The sequence below is a fragment of the Nannospalax galili genome, unplaced genomic scaffold (assembly GCF_000622305.1).
Source record: "Nannospalax galili isolate Female #2095 unplaced genomic scaffold, S.galili_v1.0 scaffold66, whole genome shotgun sequence".
NCBI lineage: Eukaryota > Metazoa > Chordata > Mammalia > Rodentia > Spalacidae > Nannospalax > Nannospalax galili.
Genome location: NW_008356058.1, coordinates 1,609,880 through 1,623,333, shown reverse-complemented (window position 1 = coordinate 1,623,333; position 13,454 = coordinate 1,609,880). Strand labels below are relative to the sequence as shown.

General features: G+C 42.9%; 1 protein-coding gene across 5 annotated transcripts in view; it reads left to right on the top strand.

The window, feature by feature from the left end:
• The window catches only part of Opcml (opioid binding protein/cell adhesion molecule like), a 1,193,276-nt gene extending 1,180,410 nt beyond the window's left edge, over positions 1-12,866 (top strand). For 3 of the 5 annotated variants that reach the window (XM_008854174.2, XM_008854175.3, XM_029556690.1), the window contains one exon: positions 12,505-12,838. In XM_008854174.2, coding sequence (XP_008852396.1) covers positions 12,505-12,605 — 101 coding nt within the window. In that variant the 3' untranslated portion in view covers positions 12,606-12,838. Of the gene's footprint in view, positions 1-12,504 lie in introns of all 5 variants that reach the window. The other 2 variants (XM_008854171.3, XM_008854173.2) reach the window with 2 other exon arrangements.
• Positions 12,867-13,454: the final 588 nt, after the last annotated feature.

Genomic DNA, 13,454 nt, shown 5'->3' with positions numbered 1-13,454 from the left:
TGGAGGAAAAGGGTGAGATTAGGGTGCCATTCTGACCGAGACCTTCATTCACTCTTTGGTTAATAAGGTTGTAGGAGCAGAGAACAGGCTTCATAGAAGGACCTAGTAATGACAGCCAGGTGACGTGAGGACATGAGTTCTTGTCTTTCTCTACTGTCAATGGGAAGTGATGTCTCATAGGTAGAAAAGGGCAGTGTATACTAAGGCTGTATTCATTTTCTCAGTCTGCCATAACAAAGCACAATAGGATGAGTGTTTCTACACTTCTGGAGGCCAGAAGTCTAAGATACCGTTTCCAGACAATTCAGGCTTGGTGTAGGCCTACTTCCTAGCTTTCTGGTTTAAAAACAGCTCTCTGTCCTCACATGGCCTTTCTTCTGTGCTCTAAGGGGAAAGGAGAAAGGAGAGATGAGGGGGAAGAACAGAGGAAGTGCTAGGTAGCTGACTTGTGTCTCTTTTCTTAGGAGAACACACTAATTTTATTGGGTCAGCATCCTTTCTTTATGGCTTCATTTAACCTTCAGTACCTCCTCATAGAGTCCTTTTCCAAATATAATCACACTGAGGGTAAAGGGTTCAACAAAAGGATCTTGGATGGGCACTGTTCAGTTCATAGCACGGACATAGGTTCACAGCACATTTAAGCCACATGTCAATCACTTAAACTTGCTGATTCTTCTTTTCCATGTATAGGCTGTTGAGATTTTAGTTCATGTATCAAAAGACTAATGAGAGGATTAGATAAGGCTTCCTATAAATGGGTTTAGATGTGTGACGCTGAGAAATCCCAAAGACTGAAGTTCTCAGGTTTACTGAACTGACACGGGAATAATATTTTCCTGGCCTGCTGACAAGAGTGTCATTATAAATGGTCAGTAGGGCAAAGTTCATCACAACTAACTGAAACTGGGGTATACAGGGTAGGTGCTATGATTCTTCCCTGTATCTAACAACACTTGGACTGGTCTATCTGATCACTGCTTCCATTCAAATATATGCCAGAACTGTCATCCAACAGGTCATATGCTTCTGCCCCCTTGGAAGTCTCCTCTGCTCTTTAATGGCAGCACTCTTCAAGCCCCATTCTCACTTCACCTGATTGGGGGCCACTTACTTTCCAGCATCTGGAGCTGGATCAGATGCAGCTGGACCTTGCAGATGCAGATCAATCTCATTACATACCCATCATATCTTGATTTGCCCAGTGCACTCACTTGGTATACTGGCTAGTGTTCAATCTGGAAGCACACACTCAGGAGCTACCTCAAGCACATACACATACAAGACATTGTTCTAAGAGATAAGCATAAGCATATAGAAGTGACATAAAAGGTAGATGCCTGGATTCTATAGACTTTGCCCTCAACTTGCAATTTTTCTTTCAAGTTGTTCTGTTTAATAAAAATCCTTTTTTTTTATCCCTTTTAGCTTGCAAGCTTCATGAACTCGAGTCTGACTATATCCATATAACCTGACATGAAGATACACACATAGTAGCTGATCAAGAAAATTTTATGAATGGATGTATATATGAATATATGCAGAGATCAAAAGGTTGTGTGGGTAGTGCCGAAAGTCCAGCCAGCTGTCAGGCACCGAGAAGTGACAGGCTGAGTAAGGAGTACAACTCCTCAAAGGGTCCTAGAGTTGACCATGTGCTGCTTCTTGGTTGGGTGGCTTGGAAAAGTCCTCCCAGTGGACTTGGGGTTTTTCAGTAGTGGTAGCCCTTTGGGTAAGATGTCCTTTTATTGTTCCCACATAGCCTCACTCTGATGCTAGGGATTAATGGCTCTAGATTCAGCCATAGAGCAGAGTGAGAGAATTCAGTTGGCCCACCCTTCCTACTGACCACAATGTTCTTCCTATCCTCAATGGCCCATAATTATACCTAATTACAGCCATAAACCATTAGTATATAGTACGGGGCCACTAGACTGACTCTTTTTTTCATGGTTTGTATCAGTTACTGAGCCTATGAAGTAAGTTCTAAATTTCTCCTGATTTTACATGGTGAAAACTGAGAGCTAAGGCAGATAATTCAGACCACACTAGCTTATAAGCATCTGAATTAGACTTTAGCCAGACACCCCAAATCCAGTGCCTGAGTGGCATTTTAATCCAAACTTTAACATTTGGTAACCACTGAGGATGCTGTGGATGATTGCTATGGAATCATATATCAACAAGTTGTATACTTGGGCCCATCTCCTTCATCGGATTCTCTCTTCTCGAACCATCTACCCCAGAATCCAATCTGTTAAAGGACAACATTTACACTTATAATCTGTATTCATACTTTCCAAACACACATGCCATTCCTAGGTGCATGCTTGTTTACCCTCACAAACTGTACAGCATATGAGGGCCTCCTTTGACTCTGCCTCTGTAGTCCCAACACATCCTGCTTCTCTCTCTCACACACACTGTTCTTCTATCTCTACAAAGATATGTAAAAAACAAAGAAGGATGAGATAATGGCAAGTTCAGAAGAACACACACACACACACACACACACACTCACACATACACACTCACAAAATACAAGATTAAGGTGACAATGTGCTGGCCGGAATTGACCAGGAAAAGTAAGAAACAGCATAGTCAGTGGTTGATCATCCTAGTCAGTTGTTGGTGACAGCATGCAGTGCTTCTTTCTTATCTTGCCAGTCACAGAGACATAAAGACAGAGCCTCAGGCAGAGGCCAACTCAGATAGCACAATACATCACATACTTTTCTTGGGCCCAGGCACCTAAAGGAACTAGAACCAGGATGGACAAAACAGACCAGCATCAACAGCTAGGAGAGCCAAACTCCAGACTGACAAAAATAAGTTGTGTTGCAGTATGCTTTTCGGATGTCAGGAAAACACAAGAATAGAGCAAGATGGGCTCTCATCCTGCTTTCAGTTCTTTATATCTCTGTTCTGAATATGAGAAATAATGGGTATACAAGACCTTATCCAAAGGACAGTCTCCAAAGACATGACCTATAACCTTGGAGATCGTGGCCCATACCCAGAGCAATAGAAAAGCAGCTCACTCCATGAATTCCTTAGTCTTACTGAATGGATGCAGTCATCTGAAGGCCCACCTGCAGCCTGGGACCCTTGAAGTCTTGCCAGGCCTATGTGTAGCAGAGGATGGCGAAGCTCAGCTTGTTGAGCACAGCTTTGTCCCTTGTGGAAGTCACTTACTTTCCAGCAATGTGCCAAGTCACTCTGCCTTCACTGGGTCATGAGCTAAAGACCCTGTCCCTCTATCTTTAGAGTGTAAAGAAAGAAGACTTTGGCTCTGACTACATCCGGCACTACAGAGTGTGATGTGCTTAATGAGGCATATAAACGCCAGGATTACTGGAACTGGCAGGGGAGAGGGACAGTGAGTGCACACAAAACCAAAAAGGAGGGAGAGATACAGAAAGAAAAACAGATTTCTCACACTTCATCTGTGAATTTGCAGTGACACAAATTAGTTACATTAAGAGTTAAGGATCAGGCACAGGGACAAGTCATAGGAGTCTTGTCATCACAAATGAATATGGCAAAACACTCCAGCTAAGGCAACATCTGGACTCTGTTTTTTTTTTTAACTCAGGCGAAGGCTCAGCGCCCTCATAACATCTTTGTCTACAGTCCACTAGGCAGCTCCTTGGGACCTTGATGACAGAACCTTTAGTTTCTTTTTTAATGGCCAGTCCTCCAAAATAAATCTGCACAGCAAACTGGATCTCTAAACTGAATTTTCTGCAACTGAAGAACTAGTCATTCGCTGTTCCCTAAGTCAGTCAGCATACCTGTGTGCATATATCCCTCAACACTCGTGACTGTACGCTCTGTCCCACACCTGCTTCTGCTTCCATCTTTTCTTTCCTTCCTGTTATCAGGGTGTCTTGACCACCACACCTCTCCTCAGGTGGTTTCAGGGGTTTGGAAAAATGGCCACAGCAATTTAAGGATTGTCCCCACAGACCATGCCCTGTCCAAAATTTCAGCCTCTACATCTTCAAGCTGGGTTCATATCCAAATCTCTCTCCTTCTTAACACCTAGACTCTTCTCATTCCAGGATCCTATTACATAACCAGAGGGTAACTTCCTTTTCAAGTTCCCATGTCATCTGATCCTGGCTCCTTCAGGTACATTCCATAGGTCAACCCAAAAGGAGGATAACAGTGAGGGATGGAGACATCACCCATGCCTTCAAGCATCACAGGAATTGTATTTCTAACCCAAACTGAACTTAGTTGCTGGTTTTAAAAATGCAGATTTGTGAGCCTTACCCCAGAACCATGTAGTAAAAGTCTTGATGAATGGCCCTGAGAATCTGAACTTTAAGCAAGTTCTCAAGAGCATTTAATGCTCATGTAAGAGTAGTAGCCTCTGAGCAACAGTCTAACTTGTGAATGTGAATCTTTAACACTCTCCCAAAGGCTGAGCCGCAACTCACTTCTCCCTGCCTGTGTCTCTGACAAGAGGCCTTACTACTCTTCTTTAGTGGGTCCACACCCCTCTCATATGCGCCTTGTTTTCCAACTTAACCCTCTTACTAGAACATTCACCCTTATTTTGACTTCTTCCTCTGTTAGCCAAGGAGTCCTGGCCAGCAGACTTCAGCCTGCCCCTTGCTGCCTGCCCCAATGCTTATGTACCACAGCATGCATTTGAATGGGATGGCTATGAAGTCCTCCCTCCGGCTTCCTCCTTTTAGTAAGCCCTCCCAACCTGATTGCCACAGGAAGAGACCTTTCCAAAATTCAAAATGAACCTTGTCATTCCAGTGACTGAAAACTCCTTCCTACCAGAAAAGCATTGCACTAAGGTTGTATGTATTCTGAGAGCAGCTGACCTGATGCCTCCCTGTAGTTTCCCAGGCACCCACCAGGCTGGGTCCTCTGTGCTACAGGTTCTATTACACAGCTAAGCCTACCTAAGATTAGGCTGCTTCTCCTCTCCACACATCTATCCATTCATTCATCTAGTCAACAAATGCTTGATTACTGCCTACTGTGTGTCAGGAATTATACCAAGGACTGAGGTCAAGGAAGAACAGAGCTTCTAATATTGTTTAAACAACCATGCAGGCCATTATAATAAAATATAAGTGCCATGCTAGAATGAATAAGCTCTAAGTGTCAGCCACACTGGGCCTTAGGAACCTAAGAATACATTGCCACAGAACTGTTATTATTCCAATTTCACAGAAGAACCTAGAGCTCATAGAATTTAAATGATGTGACAGAAGTCCCCCAGGTAGGAATTCTACCATACAAGGAGCAACGCCAACCTTAATGCCCTGTTTGTTTCTGGTCTATATATCTTCTATCTCTTCTCACATATTGGAGGGTCACAGGCACAGACTTTGCCCTCTTTTCTGCCTGATAAAGTCACACTTTTCCTTCAAGGCTGTGCTCAATGGCAGTCCATCTGCAGAGCATTTTTGAGCCTCACTGAAGAGCCAATCTCTCATCCTTGGGTTCTAGCAATGGCTTGCCCTTAGGCTTATATTCTGTTTGTATTTGTTTCTGCACTTAGAGGATGTAGCACTGTGTCTTGCAATGGTGGTTGCCCAGTAAATGTTTGTTGAATTAGTAAATAAATCTTCCAGTCAATGGGGGCATCAGTTACAGCCTCTATACATTTGAAGCTCTCTGCCGACCGAAGAGCAGCTAGATCCATGGGTAGTTCTCCCTGCAGGGAGGCCCCACCACTGTTTCTCAGATTTTTCTTTTGCATTCTTGCCTTCCACATGGCCTGATTCTAATTCGAAATGTAACCCGCTCCATGTCTTCCTTGTGAGGGAGACTGCATCAGACATTCCCATTCACTGTTCAGGAAGAATCCTTGCAGAGACATCAAAAGCTGCACATATCTGTCCATTTCCTGCTGATAATGTATATGATTTTTATTTTCCAAATCCACAGTTTAGATCCAGGTGGGAGGGAATGAGTCAGAGAGAAATACCATTGCTTTTGGCTGATGACAGCAGCATAATCATTTATATTTTTCCCAACCTGCAAAATGTCAACATATTAGTAGGAAAAAATGCAGACATTTCACATTTCATTCCTGATGAGGTTCCTTGTCACTGGCTCACACCCCACCTCCTTTCTGTGAATCAGTGACATCTGGCTATTAGCCTAAGCATTTAGAATTTAACACTGAGCATCCGGGGTGTGCTGATGTCAGCATGGGCACACAGCTTAGACGGAAGTCTTCTCTCTCAGGTTTGTGATGAGCTTACAGATTTGAATTAACTTCTGATGTTAACTTGCTAAGCTGTTGTCTTTGTGGTGAGCACGGTCCGGGTGTGGAAAGAGAACAAAACAAAGATGGCTGCTGGTTTTGCCTCTTTATCTGCCCGTCATAGCTTACTGCAAAACCTGGTTAATCGCACTTGTAAAACAGCACAGTGCCATGTTTTTTTCCACTGTAATTAAAGACAATGGAGAGAAAGTTCCCTTTGAAGGGAAACGTTGTGCCTTCATCAGCAGGCACTGCTGAAAATAGGTTTATGTTTTACCAACAAGTACAGCGTACATCCTCTAATTAGATTTCCCTGCTCCTCTTTTAATCACCATGAACATCATTATCCTTTTGGTTCGTCATTAGGAAGGTCGTACAGTTCATAATCATACTTAAAGACCTATCCAAATTTCAGAACAAGACTGTATCTCCTTAGATTTCAAATGTTTCCTTGATCTCCCTGTGCTAGCAACAAGTTCAACTCGCCTGTGGGGCATGCTTCTTTGTTTCCTTATTTATTTATTTTTTAATGCGATCCCCTCCCACCTGCCATTTTAGTAAAATTGCCGCTACTTATTCTACCATTACTGAAGAATGATGCCATATTTTCACTATAATCTGCAAGGGGAAAAGAAACCAGCAGCATATCCCAACACCTTCATCACCTGTAATTCACACGACATTTTTAAGCTTCGAAATCTCTTAGAAGGCAGATTCTTGCCGGGAGGCTAATATTTTTTTCTCTGGGGCTCTTGGGCTGAATCTAGATGCTGTTATTGTTAGCACCAGCCACTCTGGAGAGAATTGAGCTCCCCCCCACCCCATGCAATAGCACACTTCAGGTGGCCAGACTTGAGTCCAGATTCTCATTTTGTGGACATGGTTTAGTTCCAATAGAGACTCTCAACCAAACCTGATTCTTAAAATCTGATATTTAGTACATTTAATTCAAAAAAGTATGTAGCCTTTCAAAAGTCGACCTTATTTTGTTTCTTTATTATTTGTCAAATCCTGTCTGAGTGTCAAGCCTGGATATGGCTTAACACCTCTGGCCATATACTGTGTGCCAATGGACCGTTCTACCATTTTGCCATTTCTGTGTCCTGTCTCTTGATCACAGTATCTCTCTATTTCTTACTCCTTTTTTGTATTTATGGTATGGTATCTATGCACAGTTGTGGAACTGGGTATCAAACCCAGGCCTTGCATATGCCAAGTAAGCTCCCTACCGCTGAGTGGTGACACCCCAGCCCCATCATCTCCTTTTTCTCTATGCTGAATGCCAACTCCTGCTTGTCTGTGTATCTGTCCCAGGTATAGTGTCGTCATTCACAGTTTGTTCTGTGCCTTTGTGTTCTCATTTCAGCTTTGGTTTTCAAAGATGCTCAACTTCAGGCATGAAGAAAGCAATTAAATTTTAGCATTCAAAAGGGTAAAGGAGGAGGGGCTGGAATAATGGGAAAGGGCATAATTACATGTTCTCACTGTCAGCTTATCCCTGGAAAAGCTATTTAATGAAGCCTGGTATTTGTACCAGCCATTCTCTTGAAACTAGTCATTGTTAACTATAAACAGAGCAGGACGCCTTAAAGGTGGCATTCACCCAGAGGAAGAATTGGGATTCTCCATGCTCTCCCTTAGGACAGCTGGTCTTCGTTAAGAAGTTTTCATCTGTGGACAGCAGCAGCTTCCCTGGATCTCTCCAGGAGGGGTGGAGTTAATTAGTAGCCACAACCAAGTTTGCTGTCAGCTGATATCTGGCGATTTTTGAGAGCCTGATATTTTCTACAGGATTTCTTTATTTAAAGCAGGATCCTCACAGAGCATGCTGTTTGGGGACCAGTGAGTAGCTGATGAGTTGTAGTTCTAATCACTTTATGTCTACTCATCCTTTATGTACAATCAATGCCTTTACACACCATCTTAACTAATTCTCAGAACATGCCTCCAAAGCAGATAAACTTCCCTTCCATATCTCAAACACTAACAACATTCCTTTCATAGCTCTTCACTATCCAGTTCAAAGTCCTCCTGTTGGTGGGTGGCAGAGCCAGAAATCAAATTCATTTCTGTTAGACTCTCATATTCAATCCTCTTAAGACTATTCAGCAGTCAGGGTACTCCTGAAGTGAAAGGGATTTGGGATTATTTGTTCCAAATTACTTTCTCTCTAGAACCTGTGATGTTTGGGGGGAAAACAAATCAAAACAAAACAGATTTACTAATGCCCACCTATATCCCTAACTATGTAGGAGGCTGAGGCAGGCTAATAAGAGGACTGCCTAAGCTATAGAATGAGTTCAAGATCAACTTGGGCAACTTAGTGAGACCCTGGCTCAGCATTAATTTAAAGCAAAAGGAAAAAAAGAAGGTTGTGGTTTGATGATGTAACTCAGTATCACAGTGGTTGACTGACATGTATAAAGCCTAGGTTTAATCCCCAGTACCCGAAAAAATAGACTTGTCTGCCTGTTTATATATTTAGACTAGGACAGGGGCTGTGCAGAAGCCTACTAGAGTGCAAGTTCCTTGAAGGTAGAGTCTATGACTTTCTTTCTGTAAACAAAGTCAGACACATACTAGATATCCAGTATCTACTATGTTTTTCCTCGAACATGGCCTGATGCCCATCTTCTTCCAGATTGACCCTTTGACTCTGGACTTTGTTGCAAAGCTTGTTTGGGGCCCTCTCCCCAAGTGCTCAGGGCTCCGAATCCTCGGAAGCCCTCATAGCTGGTGTCCTTTTTCAGCAGTAGTCACTGCTTCATCCATACCAAAACTTTACTCCAAGTTCAATTTATTTGGAAAAAGATCTAAATAAGCTGACATTCATTCCAGCAAAAAAGTAGAAGTCCAAGAAGAATGGAACCACTAATCCGTAGCAACAGCTACCTCAACCCCCTGAACTCTATCCCAGGGACAGTCTTAACCACTTGAATCCTGTGTACTCAACCATAAGAAAGCAACAAGACCTCATATTAGGCCACATAGCTGGTAAGGCAGAGTCAGGAAGTAAACTCAAATTGGTCAGACTCCGAGATTAACAGGATTAGTCATACTTTTAAATCCGTCATCAATGACTACTCCAAAGAATATTTAGGCCTCAAAGATAAGGCAGAGAGATCCAGGAGGCAGGAGGCCCAGAACGCCTTTCCTAGGATCCTGTTTTAGAGCCTTGTTGCATGTTTTCCTGGATCTGTTCCTTACTCCAGCTGTGCATCTACCTTTTCTTCAGACCTTTGGCCTTTATTCAGGTTCATCTTGGTGTCAGTTTACCAGGTCAGAACACAGAACGTAATTCTGTCTTATACTTCCAAATCTTGGATTCTAGGTTTTAGATAAAAAACACTCTCCACCCTATTTCCAAAATAAACATTCTAACTAGCAAAAATGGAAACATATTTGAACTATTTATCGTATTTGTTGAAATTAAAATTAGTGTTGGCTACCCCAGTCCTGGAGGCGCCTGTTCAGTTGGCACCTAGAGAAAGCAGACCTCGGGAAAACCATTCACAACATGACTCTGAGGATGTGTGTTATGTTTCTGTGTAGCCAGCACTGAGCTCAGGGTATGGAGTTCCTCCAGTTCCAAGTCATCCCCTGAATCACAGTGTGACTCCATAGAGTCACTTGGCTGATGTGTACGAAAGCCAACTACAGTTTAAGGTACCAAATAGGAGCTCTGAGACATCATGGGAGCATACCAAGTTGGTTAAATAACATTAATCCAGTCCTTTTGTACATTGCAGCACAAAAAATAAAAGTTTGCCTGTCAGGAAAGTGACTGTAGCAGTAAGAGTCCAGTGGGATCTACCCAGTCTAGGGGCTTTCTCTTTCTCATTTCTAGTCAAGCAGGATTACTGTAAGACACAGTTTAAAAATCAGCTCATTGCTGATGGCTTTTGTCTCACAACCCTCCCTCCACCCTAGAAAGCAGACGTGGATATGAGCCACTCCCTCCTTGCTCTGAGCAAAGCCTAAGAGCTCTCCTATAGAGTTCCACTCTTGCCATTTGCACCAGCAGCCAAATCTCAAATGTGTCCAGGATTTGTATGAGGAAAGCAGTGTTAGTTTTAATCTCTATCAGGTGGAATAGATTGAATATGGACTGTGATAGCCATTTTTCATTGACTGATTGACCAAAGACATTTTGGTAGTAAATTACAATATCACCTGATACACAAAACAGGTGCTCATCATACCGGCATAGGACAACTCCCTAAGGTATATAGAAATTGGGGTCAAAAATGGAAACTGTAGTCTAGGAATGTTTCATACCCTTTGGCTGTCTTGGAAGGGGATGGTCATGCAATGATATTAAAAAAAACACATGGTGATATAAGCTGGCAGCTTACTAGCTGTCCCTCCTAGCATCAGAAGCAGTCTCCACTAACTCAGAAAGCTAGTAGGGGTGGGGCATTACAGGCCATCAAACCCTGTATCCTCTCTATTTGGAGATGGAAGACCCAAAGTTCAGAAAATGGTATCACTAACCTAGGGAGCACCAGAGGATGTAACTGAATTCCCAGTCCACTTTTCCCATCACCCCATGATACTGAGATCCCTGGGAAACACCAGTAGTCATTTGCAATAGAGAGGAACCCAAGCCACAGACTCTGGAGATAGTGATTGATTGTATTTCAGCTCCAGGTGTACATGCTGTGTGATCATAGACAAGGTGGTTAATTTCTCTGATCCTCAGTTTCACCATTCATGAACTGAATTATATCATTTAGAGGTGATAATAGTGCTTTTCTCTTAGAGTTTGTTTTCATGCTTAAAAGAGTTTAAGTATATTTAGAATTGCAGGCTCATGCTTATCCCATATGGGACACAATATCAGCATTCCATCCTTATCCTCTTCAAGAAGCCTAGGGATTAATGTAGTTGCTCTCATGGTTCCAACTCTGGATTATTCCAAAGAGACCGAACATGGCAGCAATCTTCTACCCAATGAACTCCAAGCATCTCACTACCCACACTACCAGAAACACCCCTCTCCCCCTTCTTGTTCTTAATGCTTTGCTTTAGCTAAACCTTGTAATAATAGTAAGGCGTTCAAAGAAAGACTTAAGTCTATTCATTGGGAGACCCTACAGGACCTCAGCCTTTTAAAGCTCTTTCCTGGCAAGACAGTTTGTTTCCCAAATAGGCAATGAAGACCTGCCTTGAGTTGTTGGTAGAACTCTGCTGTCTGTCTTCTTCCCCTTCCCTTTGTCAATAGTCTTACAGAGCATCTCTCTGTGGCTTTCAATCCTTTGCCAATGTGCAGTTTTGCTTTTTCTGGAATGGATTCACCTGTGAGTTGTTGCTTTTTGTTTATGACCCCAAGTGTTTACAAATAGAGCTGATGGAAAGACCCAGAGACAGAGCCAATGTTCTCTGGGACCCAGGGAGGAAAGGACAAACCCAATGTGTAATTTGTCTTTCTGATGCATGGTGATGAGGAAAGGGAACCATTCATGAACCTATGGTTTTATTTCCCAATGGAATGCCATTGACACCTGGGGATATAGAACAGGGCCAGTTGAAGTAGGGAAAAAAATCAAACAGGAAATGAGAAAGTTCTGTAAAGCTAGACCATCACACGGCAGCTTGTTCTGAGGATGCATTTTTGTTTATGGATGTAGTATAACCACACTGGTGGCTGAGAAATACCCAATTATACTCTTTAGTTATCCATTCTCAGCAGCTCTGTGAGGGCCTTCATAATACCTAATTACACATACAGAAGAAGAAGTCAGACAGATCCAGACCTAGACTTTGGTTACTCACAAAATATCTCTCTCCTTCTCTCTGTCATGCTTGCTTCTCACCCTTGGGGACCCTCTCCCCAACCCCCATGCCTGTCTATTTCTTGATCACCCCTGTGTATTCGAGAACCCATTTTCATGGATAAAGGATGCTTAGAGGCATTGTTTATGAAGGGGCTGCCATATGTCACCTTACTGTGGAGTCCCGCCTATTGTCCTTATCTTGGGGTTATGTACTTAAATAGCTATTATCAACTCCTCTCTTAAATATTTTAGCCCTTAGCCTTTCAGAGCAGGTGGTAGTGGTCAAGGCACCCCATTAACTTGCCCCTTTAGGTTTCTACCCTTCCACTGGCATTTTCTGTTTCTCCAAACCTAGAACAGTCAGTGTTGAGGGGTGGAACTTGTGAGACTGTCACAGAGAAGCATGACTTGCATTTGCTTATCAGGGGTGAGTATGATGTCCTATGGGCACATGCTAATGGGTCTGTCTCTCTTTCCCCTACACAGGGCCTGGAGCAGTCATTGATGGTGTAAACTCGGCCTCTAGAGCACTGGCTTGTCTCTGGCTCTCAGGGACCTTCTTTGCTCACTTCTTCATCAAGTTTTGATAAGAAACCCTAGGTCCTCTGAGCGACGCCTGCTTCTCCATATCACAGACTTTAATCTACACTGCGGAGGGCAAACCAGTTTGGGCTTCTTTTTGTTTGCTTATTTTTTTGTTCTCCTTGATTTTTTTTTTCCTGGGATTTTCAATTTATTTGATTATTCTTTTCTAGTTGGAATGAGTGGAGTTGGGGATTGGGGTGGGCAGGGTTCTACCAGGTGTAGAATAATCATTCACTGATGTGTCCAAAAATGGAATCTGTTCCCAGTGGTTAAGAGCACATACTGGGGGGCTGGAGAGATGGCTCAGTGGTCAAGAGCACTGACCACTCTTGCAGAGGACCTGGGTTTGATTCCCAGCACCCACATGGTGGCTACAAACCATCCTTAACTCCAGTTCCGGGGAATCCAAAGCCCTCTTCTGACCACCACGGCATTGCATGACACGGGTGCACTCACACACATGCAGGCAATACACTATACACTCATACACACAAAATAAAAATAATAAATAAAATATTTTTTAAAAAAAGAACACATACTGATCTTACAGAGGACCTGAGTTTGATTCCCAGCATCTATATCAAACAGGTCACAGCAGCCTGTAATTATAGCACTGCACTCTCACCCACCCACCCACACATACACACACACACACACACACACACACACACACAGATTCCACATGCACACACACAAAAAAATGCCTCATGACAAGCACCCTGATAATACAACTTGACTCACAATAATAGCACACAAAAGAATTGTATGTACATGTCCTATTACTTTTGTCTTTCAAACTTTCAGTCATGTTCCTGGTTATAATGTGATGCATATCTTTCTCTCCGTGTTTA